Below are 23,881 nucleotides of genomic sequence, written 5' to 3' on the forward strand. Positions count from 1 at the left end.
TTGTGTACTTTTTTTTTCAGGATTCCTTGATGAATAGAAAGTTCAAAAGAACAGCATTTATCTGAAATACAAAGCTTCTGTAGCATTATACACTACCGTTCAAAAGTTTGGGGTCAGTAAGAATTTTTATTTGTATTTTTTTTTAAAGAAATTAAAGAAATTAATACTTTTATTCAGCAAGGATGCATTAAATCAATCAGAAGTGGCAGTAAAGACATTTATAATGTTACAAAAGATTAGATTTCAGATAAACACTGTTCTTTTGAACTTTCTATTCATCAAATAATCCTGAAAAAAAATATCGTACACAAATATTTTGTTCAATTGTACACATTAAATGTTTCTTGAGCAGCAGATCAGCATATTAGAATGATTTCTGAAGGATCATGTGACACTGAAGACTGGAGTAATGATGCTGAAAATTCAGCTTTGCATCACAGGAATAAATTACTTTGTCAAATATATTCAAATAGGAAACGGTTATTTTAAATTGTAATAATATTTCACAATATTAATGTTTTTAACTGTATTTTTAATTAAATAAATGAAGCCTTGGTGAGCAGACAAAACTTTTTAAAAACATTAAAAATCTTAGTGGTTCCAAACTTTTGGACTGTACTGTATGTATATATAGAATTGTTGTTTAATTTAATTGTTCAATTAATTACCAGTCTTGTGTCACACAACAACCTCATGGATCAGTGTTTAAGAATAGGTGATTAGGCAAGTATACTGTGGTGGTGTTTGTTGCTATTTAGTGTATTAAGAGAAAATACAATCAAAAGATCCATTAAACTTGGGGAACCTTTGGCCCCTATGTTACCTAATTTGACTTCATGACTGTTGGATAACTGGTGACCATCTCCTCTCAGAAGTATCTCTACACAAAGGTTATTTTCGTCTTCTATATAACCATCCCTTTCTCAACCATAAGGAGAATTACTTAGTGTGCTGATTTTAAACACTTCTCTAGTTTAAGGATATAATCTATCACATGGGTAACCAGTCATTATTCTGATTCTTATGAGGAGCTCTATTTCCAGCAAGTATCTTTGACACTATAGTTACAATTACAGCAGTATTTTTTACCCATATCTCAATGTTAAGATAAACATCATAGTGAGGCTAAATAGTTTAATCTGAAAACAGTGTGAAAAACACCATAATCTTTTTTTAAGGCAACACACATCAAAGCTGCGAAATTTAAAGAGGACTGATAGAAAATAAGAGGGAGGGATGGGGGAGTGGAGAGAGTTAAAATTATCTTCTCTAAAGCAAATCCCTCTCAATCTGATCAGTGTGTTTGGAATGGACTAACTTGCCTCAACTCTGTGACTGACTGCAGGTGAGAGACCTTTTTTTCTCTCCAAGAAAATAACTATTTAAAGGATGTGAATTGACTTCAGTAGGTATGGTTCAGATTCTTTGTCAATCAGTGTCATTTAGAGACTGTGATATAATTTTGGCATTTATTTGAAGGATTAATGTTAGTTCAGCTTTACACTGCAGATACTTTACTTGAATGTAATGATTAAAGCTTTTGTTCAGAATGAATAGCCATATGGTTTTAGGAAAACGTGAGAGAAAATCTTGCAAACCTAATCTATTTCTTCCTTTATGTTTGTTTTTCTGTTATGTTTTGGTTTTAGGTGGCGTTAGATACTTAGATGTTGATTATATTGGCTAAAAATATTTGCAAATGTCTTTTGTTCCCTGAAAGAATGGATAACACTTTATTTTAGTGTCACTGTTACACATATAGATACTGTAGTAATAACAAGAAATTATGCATAATTACATGCAATTAAACCTAAGCCAAACATTCACCCTAAGTAAACACAGTTAATCATCATTACTCAGTACTTAAATGTATAATTAATCTGTAATACTGAAACCTTAAAATAAAGTGTAACTGAAGAATACATGTATATTTGGTATGTCATCACTGAGTTTTTATAATTGTATTATTGTCAAATGAAAATACAAATCATTTACTTAATTATCTGATGACCTTAATTGAAAAGGAAAAAAAAAAATGAGTCGCTCTATTTTCTCATTCTATATACACACAACTACAGAACTGTTTTCATTTGCTTTATGTAAATATGTAAGTGTCATATAAAACCCTTGTGATAGCTGGACATGTTAGACTTAATATGTGGTCAACAAAGGACAAGGTTCCTCATTAAGTACTTTAACCTGATACGTTAGGTGAACAAATCTCAATATATCTGTACTAAGGACACCTGTTCATGCTAATGTCACAAACTCTGAGCAATGTCCTACATGGTTTTAGTTACATTTTACACTACAGTGTTCATGTTACTGTGAAATTTGACAAGAGATTACAGAGTAATGCCAAAGAACCACATGGGTTACATAAACGCTCTATGGAAAGTAAGGAGTTTGGAATTACCTCCTATTTGATGTAACCAGAATAACTAGTCTTTTAAGAGACTAGTAATGTGTATGCTGAGGCATTTTTGTTGAATAGTATGGTCGATTTGAGCTGAGTTTAAGATAATATTTACCTCGTTTCAACTGACTGATCTTTGTCGAAGCTAACCTGAAAGCAAATATTTTAATCATCACAATCTTGCAGATCTCAACTAGTCTTTTTTCTCTCTCAAATGATTCTTGTTTTCAAACAAAAATGACATCTGTTTTGTCATTTGGTTTTATTTTTAAGATTGACAATGGCTTTCTATGGCTGCATGTCATTTTTGTTTCCTGCTTTAGTAACTTTAAGTACTTTAAAGGCACAATATGTAATATTTTTGAATTAAAATATCCCAAAACCACTAGAACAATGTTATATATTTGTTGACTTGTGTACTTACATTATCCCAGGTGTTTCCAAGAATGTTTAAATCCAGAGAAATAAACAATTTTAACCAGGACACGGACCGTGTCCGTGCGTTGCCTATCAATGACATCAAACCTGCGTTACCTTGATTTCCAGTTTTATTTTGTAGAAACCATGGAAACACCAAAGACGCTTTAATATATTATGCTTTATTAGACAAGGGAACAACTGTTTTGGATACATTTATAGACAGAAAACTAATTATTGTTATATAGCTCAACACATTTAGTCTTATTGTTTGAATCTCATTTTCTTGATTATATTAATATGATATTCTAATGCTTACTGCAGTGCGCAAGAAGTGTCTCATAGCAGCCACTGAGCGTACGCACAAAGTAAAGTTATAACATCATTTTCAGCACACTCATCTAATATGATAAAACAGCGCTGCGTTACCCCACATACGCTTGACTGGAAGAAGTGGAAGCGGCGACTGCGGCATAATAAAAGCTCCACTGCTCTCGAGATATGTCGTACTCATCTGTCATTAGCAATCACTCCAGCGGCCTCATTCAGCTCCAACAGCACTTCCTGCTCTACTTAATACTACAGTAAGGATAATAATCTCATCCATGAACATGATTTCTACCCGAGTCCCATCCCGATTCCTTTCCACCTGCTGGTGAAGATGACATCTCCCATGAATCTGCGCTCAATCTCAGCATCATCTTTGTTCTGAATAGGCGACCTCTAGTGGTGAAAAGCGACATATTGTGCCTTTAATTGCAGAAACAGTTTCCAGAGCAAAGTAAAAATTGTTACTCTTATGTGTTGGTGCACTTTTAACTATTAATCTACTATCAATCCAGAACTTTAACCATTAGTCTACCACCACCCATGCGTTTTGTATCTCCAAATGCTTATATGAACTCAACTAGGGCTGGGCGATATATCGCATGTGATTGTCACACACATTTCGTCAGTAAAGCCGGTTCCCTGATTACCGCTAAATCGCCATCACCTGCTTTCAAATGGAGCGCCATTTAATAGACAGAGCCGTAGTTCACTGACAAGCTACACAATATCGCGTTCATATCGCAGATGAATCGCCTTCGATAATGAACGCAATATTGCGTGGTTTGTCAGTGATCTACGGCTGTGTCTATTAAATACCGCTCCATTTGAAAGCAGGTGATGGCGATTTAGCGGTGATCAGGGAACCGGCTTTACTGACGAAATGCGCGTGACAATCGCATGCGATATATCGGTCAGCCCTAAACTCAACCCATTTTTATTTCTTTGAACTCAAGAAAATATGCTTAACGATATGTGAATTTATTTATAAAGGTAAATCGTAAATCGGGCATGACGCTTTGGTAGGGTTTGTTGAATTGCACTTCAATGAGGAATACATAGTTTGAGTTAAAACATTAATCATGTATACAATGCATCCATGACATTTGTTTGTGACATGATACAGACAGATTTAAGGAACTTAGCATCAGCCTACTTCCCTTCATCTAATTACACTCTTAATTAGTCAACAGACTATGAATGATTCAACAGATTCATTTAAGTATCTGTACAATTAGGTTGAGATACAGCAGGACAGGTGTTAAGTGATTTCTGGGATAAAGTTCCCACCTGAATCCGCTTGATGGCCCAGGTTTCAGCAGTTTTTGGTTAAAATACTAATTCTAAGTGACTGATAAGTGAAAAAAACTATTAACAAATCCATTTGTGCATTGTTAATGTTGGACTGTTCTTTAGTAAGTAATAAGAATTGGTCAAAAATGATTGATGTCTTGCAAAATAGGGCCAGAAGTTGGTTCAACATCGACTGATTAGTTGGGTTTAGGGCTAGTCAGGTAATTTCATTGGAAATGTTTGAAGGGGGTAAATTAAAATATGCAATTCAACAGAGTTGTAGTTGTAGCTGACAACTGTACTTCATTGTGCTAAATATGTCATAGTAACTCTCAGCATAATACAATCTGTAACTGCTAATCATCAATGATAGCACTATCATATCACACATACAAAAATTGAACTGAAAACTACTGATTAAATCTTATTCGCATTTTTCCTGTTTATTTGTTTAAATTGTCTGTCAAAATGCTGCATGTTCATGTGCGCTTGCATTTAATCTGCACTGTTTTTTAGATGGGCATTTTTGTCTTTTGCAAGTTTTTATGCATTAACTTTGTGTTAAGAAGCTGTGAAAAATTCTGTGTGAAAGGCCCCTAAGAACCACGCCTGGTGGAGGTCTGGTGGACCCTAAGTATACAGCTGACTAGTCTGTAAAGTCTCTTCACGTTTGCTTCAAGTCCAACTGAGCTGATAGACAAAGTGTCCTTTGCAGTCACCTTGATCTTTCACATTCTCACTCATTCTGTCTCAGTCACACGAGGATGCCATGAGCTGCGTTCTAGTGATGTGTTTGGGTGGCGTGCTGTACAGCGTGAGAAACACATTTGGGCAAGCCTCTTAGGCCACATGTAGGTAGAGTGCTTCTGAATTGGCTCAAATGCGACTACATAGACTACAACCCAGCAATACTGCAGGTAGAGACTACTGTAAGCATGCCAGACCAATCCACCATGGCCTTTAATCCTTCCTAGATCCTATTAGATAGTTAACCTTGGGGACGCAAGAGTGAGAGCCCCCTTCCTGTGACGTGATAGATCCTTATTCCGGATCTAAACTACTTAGATCTTTAAAAAAGTTGCCCCCATACTCATACATTTAAAAATGTAACGTTTTGTATTAAAAATGAAGAAGAATTCCATATCCCAGCCACGGTTGTGCAAAGTTCACAATTAAATAATAGTCTCCCTTTCAACTGATGAGTGGGGATTTTAATTGAATTGGTCACACCCCACAGGAAGATGACAGGAAGACTAACCTGTCGGTCTATCGATCTATCTAGATAAACAGGCAGACAGATAGATCTTCAGTAAATCTCTTATGAAACAATGTTTGAGAATTTAACAGTGAGCTCATATTTGTTTTGTTTACTAATGTGTGAACTTCATATTGCCTCTGCTAGCATTTCACTGATGTGTTGCTTCTAGCATTAGTTTGCCATTCTCCCTGTGCATCCTTCATTAACTCCCTCTGGCTGCGGGCTTTCTAAATTGCTTGGCTGCTCTCACAATTTTGAACGCCATCGTTCATCATTTGCATCAAGTTCAAGTAACAGTAATCTGATTACAATAGCTGAGGGGGTTTTCAGCTGTTAGTGTCATTCACCTCAGGGGCACGTCTGGCTCAACAAGACCATGTTGTTGACTGATCGACTCAGTTATTAGAACTGAGTGATCCCACTGCTGCCCTTTAAAAAAAAGAAAAAAAATACTCGTTTGTTTTATTAGAATCCTTGTAAATAACCCCAGAAGTGGTTTTTTTTCGAAGGTCACAGCTTCATTCTGACTGAAATCTGTCTTCTAATCTGCAGGGATGCACTATGGCCTAACAGAATCCGGAAATTAAAGGATTACTCCTAACTGCCAAAAGCTGGAGATCTGGTGTGCCAAAGATTTCGCCAGCCCAGGGCGAAAGAGCAGTCAACAAGTCTTACTTCTGCTCTGCTTTGTTGATATGTACATTTGTAAACTGGAATGTCTGCTTTTTGTGGATTTATAACGGTTCACAGTGGAAATAACCTTTTGCACTCACAAAAAGTATATACAAATAACAAACAATGCATTTTCTGGACATTTTTTGTGGATTTCTAAATCCACTGATTGTTTTCCCATGACCTCTCTTCGTGGTGCGCATCCCACTGCTGTGAAGAAGAAATCGATGATGACGAAAAACACAAATTATGCCATCATGTCGCTGCCTTTCTCAGAACACATAAACTGCCGAGGGATTTTTCAAGGACTGTATCCGTCCTCTCACTCCCTTTTTATTCACCTTCTCCTATTTTTATTGCCCTCGGTTGCATTTAGTAGCGTGCCGGGTTTGGAATATGACTGGGGCACGCAACCCAAACTTGTTTGCATCCCTATCCCTGCAGATGCAGAACCTGGTTGTTTTACACCAGGTGGAGCTTCACATGGGACTTCGCATGGGGCTTCACATGGCCCAAACAGCAATGGACATGGGAATGGTCCTGGGAATGGACATCATGGCCCAGTTAGCGGTCTGCCAAGTAGTCACAGCAGTAGTAGTAGCCGACATGGCATATCCGATGAGGCCAAAGCCACCATCCTTCATCTGAGGGAGAGCCTTGTGCGACAGAAGGAGACCATCTTGGATCAGCGAGAGACCATTCGTGAACTGACAGCAAAACTGACCCTCTGCGAGAGCTTTGGGAGAGGGCATCATGATGACAACCATCATGACAACCATCATGGCCCTTCACATCACAACTCCCAGCATTCCTCACACCACTATGAAAGCCACCATGCTGACCCACACTTCCCTTTAAACGGGCATCGCAGTGACCATCACAGAGGAAAATCTCCGTATCTGGGCAAACATGGAGGCTTCTCCCCAGAACAGACTGGAAAGACCCTGCAGGCCCTAAAGGAGAGGCTGGAAAATCTTCAGGTGGGAGGATTTACAGTCTTAAACTGAAAGTTAAAGCTTGTAAATTGATTTTAACACACACACACAAACACACACACACACAAACAAACACACACACACACACACACACACACACACACACACACACATTATATTCAAACTATTGTATCGGTAAGATTTTTAAAATGTTTTTGAAATAAGTTTCACCAAGGCTGCATTTATTTGATCAAAACTATAGCAAAAACAGTAATATTGTGAAGTATTATTACAATTTCAAATAATTGTTGTCTGTTTTAGTACATTTAAAAATGTCATTGATTCCTGTGATGGCAATGCTGAATTTTCAGCATCATTACTCCAGTCTTCAGTGTCACATGATCCTTCAGAAATCATTTTAATATGCTGATTTGGTGCTTATAAAACATTTCTTTTTATTTTCAATGTTGAAAACAGATGTGTTGCTTAAATTTTTGTGGAAACTGTAATTCTTTTTTTAAGGATTCTTTGTTAAATAAGGGATAATGTACATCCAGCTGGTTATCAAAGAATAAACCTCGACAGGGTGATCAGGACTTTTATCACCCTGAAGGGGTTTATTTTGTGATAACAAGCAGCTGGATGCATGTTATCCCACTTATTACAAGGCTACTTTCGACATAAATATTTTATTAGCTTCCTAATTGCAAAGCTTCCGTGAACAAGTTCAAATTAAGTTCAAACATTTAAGGAATAAAGTACAGTCATACTACTTAATACTGACTTTTCACCACAGAAATTATTATGGGGAAAATAAAAATTGATTTGAGATGACACTGTTTTTTTGAAATCTAACCCGTTTATTATCTTATAATCCATTACAGTGTGCAAAACAATCAACCTAGAAAATGAACACCGCAACAATATTACAGTACTAATAATACTGAAGTCTTCTGATTTCATTTTCAGTACAATCAATGAATATAACAGAGACAGAAAATGGCAGCAGCTGCATTTGTATGAACAAACCAGAGCAAATCTGTGGTGTCAGATGAGAGCCACAAAAGACTCGCAGGCTTCAGATACCCGGTTGACAATGGTTGTTAGGACACACAAGTATTCAAGACGAATACTAAAGATAAAACAAGTACTCAAGACAAGTGCTCAGGAATAACACAAGTACTAAGTATTCTAGTACCATATAAGTATTCCAGAGAACCATGTAATAAATAGATTTAGCCTCACATCACAGCATTTACAATATTTAAAATCTTTTGTAACATTACAAATCTCTTCACTGTCACTTTTGATCAATTTAATGCATCATTTCTAAACAAAAGTTTGAATTTCTTAAAAAAAAAAAAAAAAAAAAAAATAGTAATAGTAATAATAACATTACTGACCCCAAACTTTTTAATGGTAGTGTGCATATGTATTTTTCTATCCTGGCAAAGACATGGAAATGATTACTTTTTAAAAAATGACCTGATACTTCCACGTTTTCCAACTGCTTGGATTTTGGTTTTCAGAGGTTATCCTGCATGCAACAGGCTGATCTGTATTCAGAACTTCTCAGGATGACATAAGCTCATTTATAGTTCTGTAACATACACTTTGGTGGCTTCTTGTGCCAACAACAGATCACTGAATACAGTCTTCCGTTTAGGCAGTCTAGCTGGGATTTACTTATTTAATTAGCCAGATCCCTACCCTTAAGATAACACACAGGATAAAATCATAGAAAAACAGTAACATGTATCACAAGAAACATGGTGGCAATACACTTAGAACTGTAAACAAGCCACCATTTGACACTTTTATTGAATATAGTATACAGTTAAACTAATGATATGCAACTCTCCCTGTTTAATTGTTCTGTAGTACAGTAATGAATTACTGACATAGGGTGTGAAGTTGTAGAAATTTCATCCAAGTTTTAATTTAACTCTTCTGAACTCTTTCTATTTCCCAAAGTGACTTGGATATCACTCCAAACTTTATTTGAATTGTTGTTGTCTTGGAGAGGAAATGTACACACAGCACACTGGTGACGGCACTGCAATGTGCTAGTTACTGCCATCACCAATTAGCCACATCTGCCTTGATGAGCCATTAAGCGCAGAGTGCTGTGGCACTGAGTAAAGCTGGATTTGCTACGACTTATAGGAAAGAGGCTGACAGTAAAGAAAAGGCTGGCTTGTTATGTCATAACATTCGTCTGTATACTAAATACACTATACCGTTCAAATGTTTGGGGTTGGTAAGATGTTTTAGTATTTTAAAAAAGTCTCTTATGTCTACAAGGCTGCATTTATTTAATGTAAATATAGTAATATTGTGAAATATTATTAAAATTTAAAACAACTGTTTTCCATTGTAATATATTTCCAAATTTCTGTGATGGCAAAGCTGAATTTTCAGCATCATTACTCTAGTCTTCAGTGTCAAATGATATATTATATTATATTATATTATATTATATTATATTATATTATATTATATTATATTATATTATATTATATTATATTATATTATATTATATTATATTATATTATAGCTTAAACTAAGTATATAATCGCATGAAAGTGTGAGTCAGTGTTGTGCAGTGTCTTATTTTCAAGAAACTGTACATTACCACATGATATTGGTTATTATTATCATTGAATTGTAAACATTGTATTTACAATCTTGCCAAAACTGTATTACTGTTGTTTATTGTCTTAATTTTTTGTTCTTATAGGCAAGAAATTCTTCCAGTTCCTATTCAAGTTCATTGAGAGACCTCCTACAGCGCAAAATCAACACACTAGAAGAACAGCTCCATCATCACTATGACAGTCACTATGGCCACCATGAAAATCATCATGGGCATGGTCATCATGAGGATCACCATGATCATGACGACCACCATGATCATGACGACCACCATAATAGCCACCATAATAACCACCATGATGACCATCATGATAACCACGACAATCACGACAACCACCAGGCAAACCATCACGATGACCATCACTCCAGCCACCATCGTAACAACCATTATGGTTATCACTACGACCGTCACAGCGACCACCATGATGATCACCATGACGATCACCATGGCAGTCACCAAGACAATCATCAAAATGGCCATGATGATCATCATGACAGCCACCACAACAGCAACCACCATGATGATCATCATGACAGCCACCACAGCAACAACCACCATGATGATCATCATGATGATGGCCATCATGGCAATGGTCACCATGATGATGTACACCATGGAAATGATGATCATGTCCACCATCCACAAACTTCTTTCAAGCCAACTGGGCCAAGAGTGCCTGTCCGTGGAGCCCTCAACAAGCTAGACACAGTACTGAGTAACCTTCACCTCAAGACTCCAGAACCAGGTGATATGTCCTAAAAAGTAGTACAAAATAGAACTGAATTTACTCTGTTTTATCAAATTTCCATAGGGAACGTAGGACAACTCTAAACCAGAAGTGTATATGCAGAATCTTAGATTTTTCGAAACTGTTCAAACTTAAGGTCCATTCTTTGATGTTTTGTAATGGTTTTTGTAATTTTGTCCTAACCAAATTTATATTGAAAAATATTTGAGGGGAATATATGCGTGTGTATATATGCATGTATAAATACACTACCTGTCAAAAGTTTGGAATAACTTGATCACTAAGGCTGCATTTATTTGATCAAAAATACAGTTAAAACAGTAATATTGAGAAATATTATTATAATTTTAAAAACTTTATAAAAGAACTGAACTTGATGTATTTTAAATGTAATTAATTTATTTCTTTGATGGCAAAGCTGAATTTTCAGCCTCATTACTCCAGTCTTCAGTGTCACATGATCCTTCAGAAATCATTATGATTTGGTGCTCAATTATTATCAAATATTATTGATGCTCAATTATTAATAATGGTTCTTTATAATATACTTCTTGTGGAAACTGTGATAGTTTATTCAGGATTCTTTGATGGATAGAAAGTTCATAGAACATCTCGGTTACTGAGGGAGGGAACGGAGACGTTACGTCTACACTGACAAATAAGGGTCTCACTCTGGAACCACAATCACCACTGAGTAGTGAAAAATGGGCCAATGAATATTGGTCCATGAGATTTGCATGCCGAGCCACTCCTACCTGGACATACGGGTATATAAGGCTAGCTTTCACGCATTGAGGTTTTGCTGAGGAGCCGAGACAGGGATCCCGGCCATTCAGCGATGGTTCAGGGTTGTGGCAGGAGGGACATAACATCTCACAAAACATTCCCATTTAGTCAGTCACGTTTGATGTTACGTCGATACTGATGTATTCGGGTCCCTGTGGAAAACGCCACAGCCAATGAATTGTGTTACGAGTGTCTGAGACACAGAAGCTGAAGCGTGCCCTTTTGGCAACTGCCCTCACACAATCAAGCCCAAGGAAAATTAGTCCTCCATACCAATGGGATGGAAGGGATAGTGCTTACTCTGGAGATAGTTGTAGCTGCTGTTCCTCTTATTGTGATATTTCATGGGGAAGGGATGCTACGGAGGCCACACCCTGCTGGAGAGAGGTAACATGTGGTGGATACACACATGGACTACCTGATGCAGAGACAGGGCAGAGCAGAACTGCCCAGGGAAAGACACAGGTTTACCGACAGGGAAACAGTATCGTGGAAGATACACATATAGTATTGCCAAGGGGAAATCACAGCATATGAGCATCTAGCCCAGTACAAGTGCTAACCAAAAGGGCATGGACTAGAGGGGAATGGTGCTGCAAGCAAGACACTGAGTCAGCCTTCCCACACATTACCTGTTTGCACCCAAACTGGCTTCACCCAGAAATTGTAAAATCTTGCAAAGGTATTAGGTGTAGCCTAGCCCGCAGCTCTGCAGATGTCTGCCAGAGAGGCACCATTTACCAATGCCCAGGAGGAGGCAACACCTGAGTGGAGTGAGCCCTCACTCCGAGGGGGCACAGCTCGCCTTGGTATTGGTACGCCATGGCGATGACATCCACTATCCAGTGGGCCAACCTCTGTTTTGTTGTGTGAGGAGACCTAATGCAGGACCTCAAGGCTTTGGGTCATCAGACCTGCAAGTCGAAATGACCTCTCTAAGGTCGTGCTTAGACCTTCTTTGGGCACACCACCTCAATCCTGACTTCTATTTCCCACCAGAAAACCTGTCACTGCATAGGCCTTGCCTAGCCATGAGGTGGTCTGACACGGCTTGTATAGCAAGACCAGAACCTTCAGTGAAGGTGCTGCACCAGGGGAGAGGTAGCTCACAAGCACTGCTTCTACCTGGGGGATCTTCACATATCCATGGTCACATAGCCTCTATACATTCAAATAACTCGATGGTGAACCGGTGACTATGCGAGCCGAATTTGGTTTCTCCCACGATCTCAACAACTCATTTTGAAGATCGGGAAGAAATGGAAGGCTCACAAGTAGAGAGCGTTGATGACCTGGAAGTAATAGTTCATCTAGTCTGCCCTGAATGACCTGCTTTTCCACCAACCAGCCTAGACAAAGTCTAGCCATAGCACAGGTCATCACTGTGCTATCAGCAGGTCATCAGCAGGGCCATGAGAGTAGGCAGTAGATATAATGGCCACCCTTAACTCCCTCAACATCTAACTCCTCAGAGAAGAGGCTTCCTGATCCAGACTGAGAGCCTTGGAGCTAGCGGTTGATGCCTATGATAGCTCCACCTGTGACTCCCGCGATCTGAGTCACCAAACCACAAGGCACGTTCTCCCTTGCCTGGCTCCCTTCCCCTGTAAAGAAAGCCAGGTGGGAATGGAGCTTGTTCACTGTGAAGCTATTACAATAAATGCAGCCAGCTCCCTCGAGAGCTGACCGCACATGCTCTGCTCCCTAAAAGAATTACACATAGATTGTGTGAATCGTCAACCGCAATGAAGCGGGGACACGGCGATGCGCACTTTCTAAATGTATGTTTGCTTGCCATCCTAATAATCATTTGGACAGACAATAAATAAGACTCACAACACACAGAGCACTTCTTGAAGACAAAGAAGCTGATGACATTTAATGCAGTCAATCTTTTATAGTGATGCTAGCACGCTGAGTGACATCACATGACTATTTTAAGTTACGTGCAAAAACTGCAAAGCATTTAGTTATATAGTCTTCTTCCAGGAGATCAACTGTCTTTTCAAGATTTCAGTTGAGTTTTTATGTTATGCTGCAGAGAAATGAGATCCCGTTTCATAATTTCTTATTTTTACCAACAGGACCAAATAAGAAGCCCAAGAATCCTGACGCTTTTCAGATTGGCTTCCCAATGCGCACCAACTACATGTATGGGCGAATCAGACGCACCCTTCTGAGTGAGATCTTTGCCCTCACAGTCTGTCTTTGGTTGAAAGGAGGCTCAGGTCCTGGGATCGGAACCCCGTTCTCCTACTCTGTCCCGGGCCAAGCCAACGAACTTGTCCTGATTGAGTGGGGCAACAATCCTATGGAGCTGCTGGTGAATGACAAGGTAAAGAAATCACCCAATTATAAAACAGGGATTGTGTAATGAAAGATTAATGTCCTGGATTCACTAAACAGCCAATCTTACAAAAAACAACAACAACAACAAAAATAATGGCTTATCCGTGGTTGACGTGTGAATATATTCTGCTGTTTTTTAAAAAAATCGAAACTAAACTGTTTACAAATAATGCTGGCATGCTGCTGAAGCTTACAGCTAATAAGCACTAATGATGTGGTTTGTCAGTGCGTACTGCGTAGACTACTATTCTACAAGGTTACTTTAAAGGTCCCGTTTTTCGTGTTTTTTTGAAGCTTTGATTGTGTTTATAGTGTGCAATATAACATGTGTTCATGTTTCACGTGTAAAAAAACACAGTATTTTTCACATAATTTACTTATCTGTATACCGCTATTTCCACTGTCATAAAAACGGGCTGATGACTTCCTTGTTCTATGAAGTCCCTCCTTCAGAAATACGTAACGAGTTCTGATTGTGCCAGCGGTTCCTGTGTTGTGATTCGACAGCAGTTTAGCGCACCCAGAGCCATAGAGAGCGCACCTTGCCCGGAAAGGTCACGCCTCTTACCATAACGTGTGCTGCACATAGTTTTACATGTGGATTTTTGTGGTGTTGTGCCGAATGAACACAAAACACAGTAATTCCCGAGAGACTGAACTCTTTAATCTCCACAAGCAGCGACAGAAAATGTACAACGTTAGCACTCACTCAGAAGAGTACCTCATATGGAAAACAGCCATATACATAAACATAGTCCCCTCTTGTGGCCATTATGTGCACTGCAGTCCAACATTAACTACTGCAGTAAGGATACCACAATTATAATTTTCGGGAACAGAGTTAAACATAAATTGTAACCATTGATCTCTAAGTACAGCGTCCCTGGGAAGGCCAAACAAAGGTGATTGGACTGCGGGATGAAAATAACAGCGTTTCGACGACATGGCGACAAACACACTCTTGCTCTTCTCCGTGGGAGCGCAACAAGACCACGCCCCCCTTTTTTGTGTTTTCCTGTGGGCGGAGGTTAGTCAAAAAACTGTTTTAGTGACATCATTAAAGAAGGAAGTAGAGGGATGTAGTCCAAATAGGCCGTTCAATGTAGGCGACTTCTGTTAAATAAAATATCTCGCTTGGCATTGAACTTTGAGCTTTAAAATTTTACAGATTTTATTTATACTCTAACAACAACATTACACACTAAATAAAGTTTGAAACATGGGATCACGAAGAACGGGACCTTTAAGGCATACAATCAAACTATAAACAATTAATCAGAAGTTAAAGATTGTGAATTAAGGTTTTGTTGTGATGATTTGGAGGTAAATATCAAATTCTTCTTTATTCATGTCTATTTCTGTCTCTCTTTTTTGTTCTTAAATATCCTTTTACTGTTTTATGGAGAAACTGTTTGAAATAAATCAGTCTGTTATTAAGATGTCAGAATGATCCAGACAGAATATAATTCAGTCTAATTCAGACCATTATGCTGACCAATTTGTTGAAAACAATCGACTCGAAAAGAGTTATTCATATCTGAACAAACAACTGACAGGCAACATGGGACATACAGTACCTTGCAAATGTTTGGGGTCAGTAGGATTTTTTACATTAAATACATTTATAATTTTACAAAAGATTTCTATTTAAAATAAACACTGTTCTTTTACATTTTTTTATTCATCAAAGAAACAAAATGTACGAGTTTCCACAAATATCAGCAATTTTTAACATTGATAATAATAAGAAATGTTTCTTGAGCACTAAATCAACACATTAGAATGATTTCTGAAGGATCATGTGACATTGAAGACTGGAGTAATAATGCAGAAAATTTAGCTTTAACATCACAGGAATAAATGGCATTTTAAAAATATATTAAAATAGACAACAGTAAATTTAAACTGAAATAATATTTCACATATTATTGTCTTTAATGATAAAATAAATGCAGCCTTAGTAAACATAAAAAAATTCCTTTGAAAACATCTTCCGACCCCAAACTTTTAGACTGTAGTATATATGCTGAAATATTGCAAGGGAAAATGTTTATCAGTTATCCATCATCAGACAAAGGTACATCAGTAAAACCGAACTAGGGCACAACAGTTGTAAATAAAATGAATATGCAAAAATGAGTAAGACAGAAATCCATCTACTATAATTACAAAACAATTTCTGTATTGTTTAAAGATGTACACATTTTTGCCCTCTTGCAGGCAGTCACACTTCCTCTTTCTCTGACGGACAGTAAATGGCACCACCTCTGTATAACATGGTCCACACGTGATGGCATGTGGGAGGCTTATCAAGACGGTGTGAAAAGGGGCTCTGGAGAGAATCTGTCTCCCTGGCATCCAGTTAAACCAGGAGGGGTCTTCATCCTTGGACAGGAACAGGTACATCTCACAGAATCAACATAAGTGAATCAAAACACACTTGCGCTAACTCCCGACTCTTTTGTACCCAGGACACTCTGGGCGGCCGCTTCGACGCCACACAGTCTTTTGTGGGCGAGATGTCGGATCTGCAGCTGTGGTCACGTATGCTTACCTCTACTGAGATCTACAACCAAGCTTCCTGCTCCAGCCACCTCACTGGCGATGTCATCTCCTGGAGCGAGTCCATGGTGGAACTCCACGGAGGTGTCACAAAGTATCCCTTTGACCCTTGTCATTAAGGATCTAACCATCTCTGCTTAACCTGCAGCTGGAAAGATGGACAGTTATGAATCTGCAGTGGCTCATTTAACTAAGCACTTTATTAGTTTAAGTGTCTAAGAATTAAATACTGCATATCAATAATTTAAGTGTCTAAGAATTAAATAATGCATATCGGGATGTCAACAGACTAGTTGAACTCCATTCCGTGTTTTTGGTTCACTTCCAGACACTATTGAAAGTACTTCAACAATTAAGTACAGTTGGTTTGCACTATTAAGATAAGGCAAGGCAATGCAGACTATTTTTATATCAAGTGAAATACACATTTGCAAACTTTTTCTTTTTCTTTGGCTGGTTAGACCCATTTCTATTTCGCTCTAGGCAGCATGGGGGCAGCAGTGAGTTTTAAAGGCCTACATTTCATGTATGCTGCATTTTTATAAGCCAGGACTTCAGTGTAGCTTATAACCTGAGGTGCTCTTTTAGTCTTGCAAATCAAGAATAAATTATGCTAAAAATAAACAAATTGCATAATGTTTTTTTTATGTATGCAAATTTGTATTATAGAAAGCCGGAAAATGTGCAAGTTATATTGGATGTCAAAAGATGGCATTTTTTATATATATTGTTGTCTGTGGGCAGGTGGGCTGCTGGTATGGGTTTATATACAATAAGCACATGCCAGAAAACTAGCGGCTGAAAGAAAACAGTGAGGTGTCCATGGCAACATAGCTTAAAGGGGGATTAAAGAGATAAAGAGCACTCTCATTTAGACTCTCCCTCTCTCTCTTTCTTTTTCCATCTCTCTTTTCTCTCTCTCTCTCTCTTGCTTTTTGATTTCATAATATATAATGCACTTTTTGTGTTTAAACACATGCATATCAGTATCTGAAGAAATCTGCATAAAGAGCACATCACAGTGAATGTAAATAAGTTGGTTGCACATTGCAGTTGTTATTCTGTGAAATGTTTTTTAAATGGATACATGCATGTGCTGTAGAAATTTGTGAAAATCCAATGGGGAGAGAGATCTGTGTTTGATTATTGATTAATGAACTTAAGTACAATACGGTTTTAAGCATTTAGATTACAGCAACACTTATATACATTGTTTTGTGTTATATGGGGCTGTGAAGAAAATTCTTTTAACATGCAGTTTTTCTATGTTAACTAAGTTTTTCGTAATTATTGCTATTTAATATCATTTAAAAATATAGTGTCCTATGAGGCGATAAAATGACAAGTGATAAAAGAACCAATCTCATTCATCTAAATGTAAAGAGTTGTTATCATAACCAATCACCAAAATCACTTGGTTTATAGGTTTCCTGCCTACTGTGAAATTTTATTGGTCCAAAAACCGAATCGCGGCTCATTAGGACACATGTTAGTCTGGGCAAAGACAGAATTCATATGGGCAGAATTCATACCTCCAGCTGTTTATTAAAATGCTTAAAATCCTGAGGCACTTTTTAGATTATGCATTTTCACTATTTAAAAACCCATTTATTGTTTGAAACTTTTTAACTAGATGGCCAAATGTACATCCAGAGATAGCCTGAATTTTTATGTTTTTTCCTCTTCATATTAAAGGACACTTTACAGATTCACCAGTTAGATAATTATCCAACCTGACTGGTCAGATTTATGTATTCATGCATTTGTATGCATTTGCTTGTTTGTGTGTTCAAAATGGACTGCATAAATCAACTGTTAAAACCGCTTAACCTCGCCTTTGGTGTATATCTGTATCCAAATGCACTAATTAGTTTTTTCTTTGTTTTGTTTTTTTTCTTTCATCTTTCTAATATAATTGATGTATATAGCAGTTATATGTATATATCATATTTTTACTCATTATTAACAATTATGTTTGGGCATATCTTTAATGCCTGTAAGCCAAAAATGTACAAGCTTAACTTGAGACAAGCATGTATTCAATTATTTGTAAATAAAGTAATTGTTTTGAACTAATCAAAGTGTTTTCTGTTATTATTTTTGACGTCTTTGACGTGGATTTTCAAATACATGGTTTCTGGGCTTGTCAATTTAAGGATAAGGACACATACTGTAAAATATGGTTTTATTATAAAAAAAAAAAAAAAAAATCTTTATTTTCCCCCTTTAGCTTTATAATAATATTTCTATATATTTTTATTCCTTATTCATTCGTATTCAGCAGTAGCCCAATCACTGCACGCACAAGAACGTTAATGGAGGTTGACAGCATAATCGCCGCTCATCACTAAAGTGATTCAAATTACACAACGACGTTTGAGGCAGAGCCATGGCCTTGGTTTGAGGAAGCCTGAAAAGGGAGGAGTGAAATGAAATTCACCTTATTCCACATATACACAGCAAAATCGCCAGAGTTAAACCAACTCTGCTCAGATTACATATGGTCCCTCTCTATATAGTGTTAAAGTAAGACTGAAGCAGAGTTAAAGTTAATGAGATAATTAAGTGATTAATTAAGTTATGATTAGTGATGAACACCTGCTGTTAACAAGCAGAATCATTGAAGAAACATAACAACAAATGACTTCCAGCCGCAGCCTTAGATGTAATCAACTGAAGATAAAAGACATTAAACAACTCCACAAACAGCATATTATCTCATTAACTTTAACTCTGCTTCAGTGTTATTTTAACTCTATATAGAGAGGGACCATATGTACTCTGAGCAGAGCTGATTTAACTCTGGGGATTTTGCGGTGTATAACCAAAACCAGTCATAATTAGAGGTAACCATCAGGCCAATCAGTTTTTAGTATCACATTGATGCGTCATCAAACCTGTGGTTCAGACAACAGGTAGGTCTATAGAAAAAAAGTTAAAATGTAGCCAAAAAATTGATGAAATCCAAATTAATGAAGCATCTGAAAAACAAGTGAGACTGAACGAAAGGGCCATATATAAATCTGCCGTAATGATTGTGTGGAGGATGGAGATCTTCTGCACATATGAGTGAGCAGGTGTTCTCCATTCATATCTGAATCTTTACAATGATTATGTTGATTCCACTGATTCTATTTTAAAATATCAGGGAGATATCATCTGTGTATGTGAGCACATGAGAAATATAAAAAATCTGACATGCTGCAAAACAAACAAAAAAAAAAAGGTTTGATCATTTTTATTAAATAATAATAATTAGGGCTTGATATTAACAGCCGCCAAAGGCAGCTGGATTTCAGCAGTAGCTTGTAACACAGTCACTACAACTAGCCACTTTGGCGATTTTAATTATATAATATATACAAGTATAGTGCAGTGTAGTGTTGTCAAAAATATAGATTTTTTTATAATATTGATACTGAAATATCTGAAACACTTCCCATACTCATTTTCCACAGAATAGACATAAAACTCCACAGATTTTGTGTTTATGCTCAAAGTGCACACACATAAAGCCGCCTGTCGGTAATAATTTGAGTTCTTTTTTGCTGCTTATTGCGCTTAAAAAGTCAAATACACAATATATTCTCAAAATGCCAGTCTTGGCGAGTATTCACATAAACACAGTCAGTTATGTTTTAAATGAAAGTAAACAGTTGCGCAAGAAAACGCATGTGTAACAGTATAATGAATCTGTGCGTCAGGTCTTAAAGTGACAGCAGCCTAATATGAAATATATAATATATAAATTATGAGATAATATTAAAAATACCTATATGGCAGTTTCTCTCCATGGTATCAACATTTAAATAAAGAGTCAATACATCAATCTGTCTTAGTATTTTTGTCTTAACCTGATTCACTAAGTCTATTATGTTTCTATTTTAGACTGGTCAAGACGGTTTTCGTGGGAAATTGCATACATAAGTCACTCAACTGGTGTCTCCTTAATCTGTAAATAGGCTACTTTGACGCATGTATGGTGTGAGAGTGACATATTTTAGTTTTCACAACAAGTGAGAAAGATTGACATGGAGCACACTGCATTTTAAAGCATTACCTACTGTCATCCACACAGTCACACAGAGCGGAAGCACAACCAAAACAATGTTCTTCCACAAATGCATGCAGTTAGAGGGCCAAAAGTTTTGCCAAAAGCATTGTTTTAATAAAATGTGATTAACAGATACACTTTTAGTTTTTAATTTTTGTTAAAAATTAATTATTAAAGGCGAACCTTGCTGAGAATACAATTATTATTATTATTATACAAATTAATTTTTATCAGAAAAAAAAAAAATAGCACTTTATCACAGACATACTGTAACATATGTCACATCTTTTGCTTTGATGATTCAGCCATGAGAAATTCGTCTGGTCTTTATGACAGAGAATGTTCTTCACAGCCAAAATTTGAAGCTATAATCCATAGCGTCTGGGACCAGACACCCAAGATTGCTGATAACCAGTAGCATTGTGTCTGGTCTGGCACCCAGGAGACATCACCTCACCAGATGGTGCCTGCAAAAATGGCCCAAAGAGGGTCTGTGTGTTATAGAGACTAAAGTAGAATATGGTTGCCCCTTTTTCCTCTAAAATTGTCTGTATAAAAGTTTAGGTAAAATAATCTACTATATCATCATATTTTATAATATTCTTTTGCATCACTTTTGTGACAGTAGTCTCACAACCTCAAGAGCCACAGCAAACAACAGCAAAGCATGCATGAATATTAAGATTTCTCCACGGAATCAATAAATTCATAAAGGAATATAAGCAATTACTCTACTAGTCACAGCAGAGGTTTAGAGGTTGATTTTTAGGTTTTAGGCAGAAGATGGCAAATGAACGAAAAAAAAACAGCCTTTGCATAAGAAATGGCCTTTGTCTGCCTGACCTTTGCTTTTCTACTTTGCATTTGGTTCAAAGGTCTCAGTCTTAGAGTTTAGAAAAAGTATGAATGACTCAAACTAGCTGAACACAAGAAAACCTTTGACCTTTTAAGTCAAAATGATTGCAAATATATTGATGACTGTGCTTTCATATTCTAATGTCATGTGTGCTGTTAAAGGAGACAGCTGTTTTCAGTATATGACTGTGTGTGTGTGTGTGTGTGTGTGCGTGTGTGTATAATATATAAAATCTAATTTTTGATCAAATAAGTCAAACATGTTTTTGGATATTCCAAATGAACATGCCAATCTGTGAATAATGAAATGCCTGGCTTATTTTGTTTAACATTTATGAAATGCTGTAGTGACTATAGTAGACTATAATGCATAGGCTAAGTGTAATTTTTGGTGACTTCTATCAAAAGGAAAACACATTTTATGAAGGTAAAATAATAGGTTTAGTTTTGTAGGAAAATCTCAGATGTCAGTGTGTGTGTGTGTGTGTGTGTGTGTGTGTATATATATATATATATATATATATATATATATATATATATATATATAAATATATATATATTTTTTATTTATTTATTTTTGACTAACCGTAATTCCCAGAGGCAAGTTTTTAAGTGGTTAGTAGCATTAGACCGCCGAGTCCACAAAGAGCCTAATGTTTTATGAATTTTTAATGATTGTCAGCAAATGTGCCAAAGGAAATTATTTCACAAATTTACACACTTCTGTAGGAATTATATAACAGATGCTCAATTATGAAGTTAGTGTTATTGAATTACAAGCTCTAATGATGCAGTTCCACATTGTGTCCTGAGGATGGCAGAAAAGTATCTTTATGGAAATCCCATCCCACGATGTGCCCCTGAACACATCTTGTAACACAAAACCATACATTGAATTTGTTTTCTTCTTCATAATATATGCCCATTTTGCTTATACATGAAAATATATCATACATCAATATAATGTTGTATTTGGTAATAAAATGTTTTTTATTTGTTTCTTTGTTTTTCATCTGGTTTCATTAAATGCAAATCTAAAAATATGGGATAATATTTCTTACCCCAACACTTAAAGGCAACAAACCTGAACAGAAAACATGTATTAACACCAACATAACCTTAAACAATACTGGACAATGAACAAAGAAAACTCAGGGTTTATATTCCAGAGGAACATAATCAAGTGTAACAGAACAGGTGTGTGGAATTAGGGACTATGGAAACCAATTAGAAGCTCAGGTAAATGGGAACAGAGTGAAAACGAAACTAAAGGTCGTTTACACGACACCGTTTTCAACTAAAAAAGAAAGCTTTTTATGCATTTTGGCCGTTCATTTACACGACGACTGCGTTTAGGTGGCCTGAAAATGCAAACTTGTGTTTCAAAGTGCAAGTTTTTGAAAATTATACCGTTATCATATCCGTGTAAACTGTAAACGCGAATCTGTGAAAACGGCGACGGCATGCACATGCGTATTACGTGTTTAGTCTATCCACCTTATTTTTTCAAGGCGGAAATAAGGTGTTTTAGTGAATGTGCCAGACCCACGATTTATTAGCCGCTATAGGGAAATAACAAAAAGAATATTAAAGTGCAGTGGACTGTAAAAATAAGGTGGATAGGAATGCGCGAGGGGAGCGCTCTGTAAAAGGATGCGTATGTGCGCAGGCGCGTAGTCTTTGTTTACAAAGTGACATCGCCAACTACTTGACTGGCATGCACAGTACACTCGGAACCGTGTTTTAATAACGTTGTCGCCTGTACAAAGAAAAACATTTCCGTTTTGAGTACATCGTTGTTGTGTAAACGTACCCTAAAGGCAGAACATACACGTTACAGTTTGTAGGACAATGATATATTTTATAAATATTATCAGCGCTGGTTGTCACACAGTTACGTTGATTTTTTTTCTTTACCTTTAATACTTTTGCTAGTTCCTTTTTCAACATAGGCCACACATCACTTAAAAGCCATTACATTATATAACCAAATGTTTGAAATACATTTATTTTAAATAGCAGGTCTGTTAACTGTTTTTTTTTTTTTTTTTTTCCTGGGTAAACAGTGGAAATGTTAAAAAAATAACCAATACTTTAACATACAGTATGTGCCTACATAGTAGGCTTATAAAAGAAAATGTATCCTCCTCAAAAGAAGTATGCCAACTAGCCTTTATGTATATTGCTTTTTTTTTTTTTTAGTTATGTCAAATGGATTTAGGTCTTTAAAATGTTTGACAGTTTACATAAATTAAATTTCTATAATGATGCAACCTTTCAGTTTTAAAAATCATCTAGAGAAGTCTTGTGACTCCTCCTGCAGTAGAATTTGGGATGTAGTACTGCAGAATTTGATACTGCCATGACTCACGTGCCTTTTTGAAGCCTGAATAAGCAGTGGATGTGCCCACTGCTGCTTTCTCGGATATTCATAGATAAAAAAGAAAAACACTGAAGAAAAGGTATGCCTAATTATTATATGCTACTACTTTTTTTACTTTATATAAATTAATTTCAGGCATCGCGTGCCTGTATCCTTTGGAGTTTGTGGTA

General features: G+C 36.7%; 1 protein-coding gene across 1 annotated transcript; it reads left to right on the forward strand.

Moving 5' to 3' along the window:
- Positions 1 to 6,613: 6,613 nt before the first annotated feature.
- si:dkey-14o18.2 (neuronal pentraxin-1) lies at positions 6,614 to 16,538 on the forward strand. Its single transcript, XM_067361651.1, has 5 exons — positions 6,614 to 7,363; positions 10,059 to 10,702; positions 13,588 to 13,843; positions 16,078 to 16,257; positions 16,329 to 16,538. Exons 1-5 carry the CDS (start codon positions 6,614 to 6,616, stop codon positions 16,536 to 16,538), a joined length of 2,040 nt encoding a protein of 679 aa, XP_067217752.1.
- The last annotated feature ends 7,343 nt before the right edge of the window (positions 16,539 to 23,881 follow it).

This window comes from Chanodichthys erythropterus, chromosome 15, assembly GCF_024489055.1.
Source record: "Chanodichthys erythropterus isolate Z2021 chromosome 15, ASM2448905v1, whole genome shotgun sequence".
Taxonomy (NCBI): domain Eukaryota; kingdom Metazoa; phylum Chordata; class Actinopteri; order Cypriniformes; family Xenocyprididae; genus Chanodichthys; species Chanodichthys erythropterus.

Bases quoted from the DNA above. Each gene is read 5' to 3' on its own strand.
- si:dkey-14o18.2 (XM_067361651.1), top strand. From the start codon at position 6,614: ATGACGAAAAACACAAATTATGCCATCATGTCGCTGCCTTTCTCAGAA. The intron at 7,364-10,058 runs GTGGGAGGATTT...TTGTTCTTATAG, and splicing joins AGAGGCTGGAAAATCTTCAG to GCAAGAAATTCTTCCAGTTC. The intron at 13,844-16,077 runs GTAAAGAAATCA...GCCCTCTTGCAG, and splicing joins AGCTGCTGGTGAATGACAAG to GCAGTCACACTTCCTCTTTC.